The sequence below is a fragment of the Labeo rohita genome, chromosome 14, assembly GCF_022985175.1.
Source record: "Labeo rohita strain BAU-BD-2019 chromosome 14, IGBB_LRoh.1.0, whole genome shotgun sequence".
NCBI classification, from domain to species: Eukaryota; Metazoa; Chordata; class Actinopteri; order Cypriniformes; family Cyprinidae; genus Labeo; species Labeo rohita.
The window spans coordinates 3,020,218-3,027,552 of NC_066882.1; the positions used below are offsets into that span (position 1 = coordinate 3,020,218).

Here is a 7,335-nt window from a genome sequence, read left to right on the forward strand (position 1 = left end):
AGACCCAGTTTCAGTGAAAATAAAGATAGCGGATAAAAAATACTTTACACAGGACTTTTTAGCCTACTTTCCATACCCTCATCATGCCAGTGTTCATACTCAACTTTTAGAAAATATTGATAAGTTTTTTCAGAAGATGTACGTTTATCATTATACCAAAAATGCATCTTGCTGTTTTTTTTCCAAACAATTTTGTGTGGAAATCCGAAGGCAGGACATTTGTGACCCTAGACTACAAAACCCGTCATAAGTAGTACTGATATATTTGTAGCAAGAAGTCTGGGTCAAAATGATACATTTTTCTTTTATGCCAAAAATCATTAGGATAATAAGATCATGTTCCATAAAGATATTTTGTAAATTTCCTACCGTAAAAATATATCAAAACTTAATTTCTGGCGATTTTAAAGGCGATTTCCTCAATGTTTTGATTTTTTTGCATCCTCAAATCTCAATTTTAAAGAATTGACCCTTATGACTGGTTTTGTGGTCCAGGGTCACATTTAAACTCAATGAACAGCATTTCGCACTACAGTGTCCAAACTGCATGACATATTTAAACAATAATAATATTAATAATACAATACAATCACAAATACTTTATAAACAATAACAGTGTGTAAGATGCTGTGTGAAATAGCCTAATCCGTAATAAATGCATGGTGGTTTTCAGTATGACTCACTACTTAATCATACAAAGGCACTTTTCAGTAACAAATGACTAATTGTGTGATTAAACACACCATATTAATCCTTTTATCAGTATTTTATCAGATAAGCTTATTAGTTTAACATTTCACAAGCATTAGATATATCGAAATAAGCTGTGCTGGCTTTTAATCTAGCAAAAGTTATTTTACAAACAGAATTATTATTTTGCAACTTCCCTAGTGCAAAACAAATATACTAAAATGTATTTAAAATCCATTTATTTCATGCTAAATATTCTACAAATACATTTACATGTGACGCTGGACCACAAAACCAGTCTGAAGTAGCACAGGTTTATTTGTAGCAATAAACAAAAATACATTGTATGGGTTAAAATGTTTTTTTTTTTTTTTTTTTTTTTTTTTTGCCAAAAATCATTAGGATATTAAGTAAAGATCATGTTCCATGAAGATATTTTGTACATTTCCTACCGTAAATATATCAAAATCTACTATTTGATTAGTAATATGCATTGCTAAGAACTTAATTTGGACAACTTTAAAGGCATTTTTCTCAATATTTATTTTTGCACCCTCAGATTCCCGATTTTCTAATAGTTGTATTTCGGCCAAATATTGTCCTGCCCTAACAAACCATACATCAGTGAAAAACCTGTTTATTCACCTATCAGATGATGTATAAATCTCAATTTCAAAAAAGTGACCCTTATGACTGGTTTTGTGGTCCAGGGTCACATATTATGTACTTAATAATAATATTTATAACATACTAAACTGGTATATTTAAAGTCTGCTAAATTGGAACAACTGATTTTGTACTTGCACTTTAATTGTGTGGAAGTAGTGCTAAAGTCCAATCTAAAGATATATTTGATTTTGCTAAAGTTCAACTATTGCAAGTATACTTCAGGTACATTTTAAGACCGATAAGATCATACAGTCCTCATCAATAGTGACATTAAAACATATTTTAGGCTTAATATTAAGAAATGCACATCGTGCACAAGAAAAAAGTTTAATTATAATTTTTTTTATATCAGTAAGTCTCGAGCAATATGTCAGTAAATATGTTAACAGACTTGAACTATACTAGCATAAAATACATGCATTTTAAATCCATTACTTTTTTTACTAGGATTAATATGCAGAAATTAGCTTTTACTAACAGACATGTACATGCATGAAGAAAATCATCAGGTTAGGACATGACTCCCCATTAGGTGGCCTCGTTGACTTGATTTAGGTTGTAACCTTTGACAATCCAAATATGTGAGTTTTGCGACACATATTTCAGGTATTTCGGTTAACAGTGAAAATCTGCAGCACTCAAGTGAATGAATGAATTTGGCTAGCAGTTCATTCATACAGTAGCTTACTGAAGAGAAAAAGTCTAACAGCGATGATCAAACGCGCTCATGTAGGTAACAGCCTGAGCATAAAATAAAGATTTAATTAAAACGAACGGATCATGAATCCATCAAAGTTAATCGTAATAGAATCACAACACGAGAGCGCATCGTGCGCACAGACTGAGCTCCACTGTGACTCACAGTGCTTTTCTCTTTTTTTTATCCAGCATCGACTCTAAAACCGGACGACCTACTGTTAGAGTAATTTCTCAAGCCCCTCGGGCTCGGACACGACACATCTCGGTGTGAAGTGTGTTTGTCATGTCACTCGGCGTCGCGTCTCACCGAGCAAACGACGCGCGTTCGTTGCGTGAAGGAATAACACCTTCATTTCGACAGTCATTCATCGAGGACGCACACAAAACAAGTTTTCTTCCCGGTTTATTCAAACGAATCGCTTTTTCACGGGCAGGACGCTTCACAGAGCAAACAGTGCAGGTGAGTTTAATGCTATTTGCTTCTTATTACAGAGAATTTAGTAGGTGACTTTTGCATTTATTCTCTTAATGTTAGTTTTGTCCATTTGTTGACTCACAGAAATGCAGAAACAGGTTTTTGCTCACTGGAATCTGAAACGTGTCTCACTCTCTTATGGCATAAGGACTACATGATCACCATCAGATATATAAGGGTGAGTAAAAACTGCGGAGTGATCAATTAAACTTTGTTCTGATGGATGCAGGATCACTGACGTGTTACTATGATATTATGTTTCTCTGATTGGCGTGCCAGTGTAACCAAACTGATCCTGAAGTGATGAATGCATGAACTGGAAACTTTGGCATGAAAAATGTGCTACAGTCAACGTTACCTGAGGCATGACAGATGAAGTGTTTGAACACTTCACGTCTAGTTCTCATGATGCAGTGAGATGCACAGGATAATGATGGATTTGAACCTGACGACGGTCGTTGACAGCGGCTTCGTGGAAAGCGACCGGTCCACGCGGGTTCTGACCGGTTGCTTTCTGTCCATTCTGATCCTCTCCACTTTGCTCGGGAACACGCTGGTTTGCGCAGCTGTCACAAAGTTTCGCCACCTGCGCTCTAAAGTCACCAACTTTTTTGTCATCTCGCTGGCCGTGTCAGACCTGCTGGTGGCCATTCTGGTCATGCCCTGGAAGGCTGTGACAGAGGTAGCCGGCTTCTGGCCCTTCGGCGCGTTTTGTGACATTTGGGTGGCTTTCGACATCATGTGCTCCACGGCGTCCATCCTGAACCTGTGCGTTATCAGCGTGGACCGATACTGGGCCATTTCCAGCCCGTTCCGCTACGAGAGGAAGATGACTCCCAGGGTTGCCTTTGTGATGATCAGCGTGGCTTGGACCCTGTCCGTGCTCATCTCCTTCATCCCGGTGCAGCTCAAATGGCACAAGGCTCAGCCGGAGGTCAACGCGTCTCGCGGGACCCGGCTGGCGGACAACTGCGACTCCAGCCTCAACCGGACATACGCCATTTCGTCCTCGCTCATCAGCTTCTACATTCCCGTCGCCATCATGATTGTAACCTACACTCAGATTTACAGAATCGCCCAGAAGCAGATCCGACGGATCTCAGCTCTGGAGCGGGCCGCGGAGAGCGCCAAGATCCGCCACGACAGCATGGGCGGCAGCTCCAACGTGGACTCGGAGAGCTCCTTCAAACTGTCCTTTAAACGGGAGACGAAAGTCTTAAAAACGCTGTCGGTTATAATGGGGGTTTTCGTGTGCTGCTGGTTGCCATTTTTCATCCTGAACTGCATGGTGCCGTTTTGCAAGCGCACGTCTGCCGGCCTCCCCTGCATCAGTCCGACCACATTTGATGTTTTTGTCTGGTTCGGATGGGCCAATTCGTCTCTCAACCCCATTATATACGCCTTCAATGCCGACTTTCGCCGAGCGTTCGCCATCCTTCTGGGATGCCAGAGACTCTGTCCGGGAAGCAATAGCATGGAGACACCTAGCCTGAATAAGAACTGAAAAGCAATGTCACACCAATCTTTTGCCAAGAAAGGCAGGGGGGGAAATGGATTTGGGATTAAGACTCTGGGAAGAGAGCCCTCCTGCTGTGCTGGAGAGCAGGGGAAGCGGTTGCGACGTCCCTTAAGCGAGGCTAATCTCTATAAAAAGCTATACTTCCCCAAAGAATGACACAGGGGTGGTCTGTGCGTTCCCAGTGTCTTTTTTTCAGACAATGAACCGATTATTGAATCCACAAGTGACTTGCAGAAGCAATGCTTCCTTGAATCTTTCATTTAAAAAAAGCTGTACAGTTAAAGCGCTGGGCAAAACTGCAATACATTGAAACAAATGTAGTGTATTTATTGCAAATGAGTGGAGAATGTGTTCGTCATTCCATAAATAAATGACCAGTCATTTCCAATCGCCGCATTTACATCGCTGCTTGATAAATATCTATCTCATCCTCTCCACTCTCATTACATTTCCTTTACGTCTTGCCTTATTCATAAGACTTCACATTTTTTTTTCCAAAACAAGAGGGCAGATGGTCAATCATGAGATGGCCATCCCATTATTGCCATAATGAACATGTATATTGTTCTGTGGTACTTGTTCTCTTCAAAGCCTCTGATTCATTATTAAACCGTGAAAGCTAAACACCACGACTGGCAGAACAGATGGCCGTGAAATAAAAATGCAGATGTGGCAGAGCGCTCATTTACGGTCATCAAGTAATAGATACGTTATTGTCGAGATTGTAATTGTGTTCTGAAAGCGTACGGTACAAAATAACACTGGATGTGATGCAATGTGTCATGTGATAACGTTGAGCACGTCTGCGGTGAACTGAATGTAATTGATTGTGATGAGTCTGATTATGTGGTCGATTTTATGATATTTTCATGCTTTCACAACACTTCATTTGGTGCTGTTACTTGTATTGTGGTGTTTAGGGAAAGATACTGTTTCAGTGAAGTAGATATTTAACTTATTTGTGACCCTGGACCACAAAACCAGTCTTCAGTAGCAATAGCTAAAATTATCAGTTTTTTTTTTAATGCCAAAAATCATTAGGATATTAAGTAAAGATCATGTTCCATGAAGATATTTTGTAAAATCCCTACCGTAAATATATCAAAACCTAATATGCATTGCTAAGAACTTCATTTGCAGAACTTTAAAGCAGATTTTTTTTTTTTTTTTTTTTTTTTTTATTCTCAGATTCCATATTTAATAGTTGTATCTCAGCTAAATATTGTCCTATTCTACACCAAACCATACAGCAATTTAAAAAAAACTGACCTTTTGTGGTACAGGGTCACATTTGACAACTGATGAGAAAGTACATATGTGACCCTGGACCACAAAACCAGTCTTATGTTGCACGGGTATATTTGTAGCAATAGCCAAAAACACATCGGATGGGTCAAATTTTTCTTTTATGCCAAAAATCATTAGGATATTAAGTAAAGATCATGTTCCATGAAGATATTTTGTAAATTTCCTACCGTAAATATATCAAAACTTCATTTTAGATTAGTAATATGCATTGCTATAACCTTCATTTGGACAACTTTAAAGGCAGTTTTCTCAATATTTTGATTTTTTTGCACCATCAGATTTCAGATTTTCAAATAGTTATATTTCAGCCAAATATTGTCCTTTCCTAACATCAATGGAAAGCTTATTTATTCAGCTTTCAGATGAGTTATAAATCTCAATTTCGAGAAATTTACACTTATGACTGGTTTTGTGGTCCAGGGTCACATATGTAAATCAAACATTAGGATTCATGGTGTTGAAGTTCTTTTCATTGGCTTTTGGTAAATTAAAACGTGTTTGTTCTTTCTTTGTGAACACTGTGTTTGTAAACCTATGCAAAACGTGCTCTAGAAAATACATCTGTGGATTAATAATTCCTCAGCAGCACTCCAGCTCTTATTCTTCACTTGATGAAACTTGAATAGGAAACAATAACAGACAGCAGGAACCGCGGCTCTCAACCTCTTAAACTTTCATTTGTTACCGTCAAGCTGTCTTGACACTGCGCAAAGCTGGCATAAATAGAGATAATAAGCTCAGGCTCGGCTCAGAGGAACCGGGGAGTCAAATTGTTTTTGTTTGCCAGCCTCCGTGAATGTGTAAGAGTCAAGCTCTCACAGCGGGGCCCTCAAAACTGACATTCCCACTCAGCCTCAAATACCATGCTCTCGTATCAGACACAATAGGAAGCATATTGGATGAGTTATTAAACAGTAGACGCTGTGCTTAAGATCCAGAAACACCAGTGCATGAGTCATCTCTGTCATTTGTTGCGGTACGCTATGTTGTGTTTGGTCTATGTCAGCCGACAGGAAACAGTGGGGCCACTGTGTAATTAGTGTAATGAAGAGCATTAGTATTGTATAGCATACTTATGCATACTTAATGGACGGATACCACAGGTGTGTACATATATTCAATTTACCAGCCTCATAGAAATAAAGCCACACGCTGGTATAAAACTATTCAAGCAATTTTTTTCTCTCTTATACAACTAAAACCTCAAGGAACAATTTATTCTTTAATCTAACCCTTAAATTAAGATGTAACCTTAAGGAATTGTAATATCAATTTATTTATTAATTAATCAATTAATTTCAACATTTTCTAATGCGTTATTAAAATCACAAGTTGTGCTTGTTAACATTAGTTAATGCACTATGAATTAACATGAGCTAACAATGAGTGACTATTTTCATTAACTAACATGAACAACGATTAGTAAATACTGCAATAAATATACTGTTCATTGTTTATTCATGTTAGTTAATGCATTAACTAACATTAACCAATGGAACCTTATTGCAAAGTGGTATATATAGATCAGTGTTCAGGTGGTAGCATATAAATATTTTTATTTAAATAAAGTTTTATATGGTTAAAATATTATTAATAACTCAAATTAATAGCCTAAGTCGTCTAATTCATGTGTATAGCGCTTTTCACAATATGCATCATTTCAAAGCAGCTTTACAGAAAGCAGTTTTAGAGTGTAGTTTTTAGGTGAGAATGTAGTTAAGACTTAAAATATGTGGTATTAATATTAACAGCGAATATATATATATATAATAGCTGTTCAGTGCTCATGAACCCACCAAGAGCAGCCTTACCTCGGCTAATCATATGCACTAAGTCAATTCAATTCATTTCAAGTTTATTTGTATAGTGCTTTTCACGATATAAATCGTTGCATTAATTCATCTCACTCACAAAATAACAGATTCAGTATTCTTCAAAATGAATAAAAACAGTGAAATGCAACTCAGAGTATGAT

At 37.7% G+C, this 7,335-nt stretch overlaps 1 protein-coding gene across 1 annotated transcript; it reads left to right on the forward strand.

Annotated features, from left to right (window-relative positions):
* The first annotated feature begins 2,951 nt into the window (after nt 1–2,951).
* Nucleotides 2,952–6,451, forward strand: drd1a (dopamine receptor D1a). The gene has a single exon (XM_051128012.1). It carries the CDS (start codon nt 2,952–2,954, stop codon nt 4,035–4,037), a length of 1,086 nt encoding a protein of 361 aa, XP_050983969.1. The 3' UTR covers nt 4,038–6,451.
* The last annotated feature ends 884 nt before the right edge of the window (nt 6,452–7,335 follow it).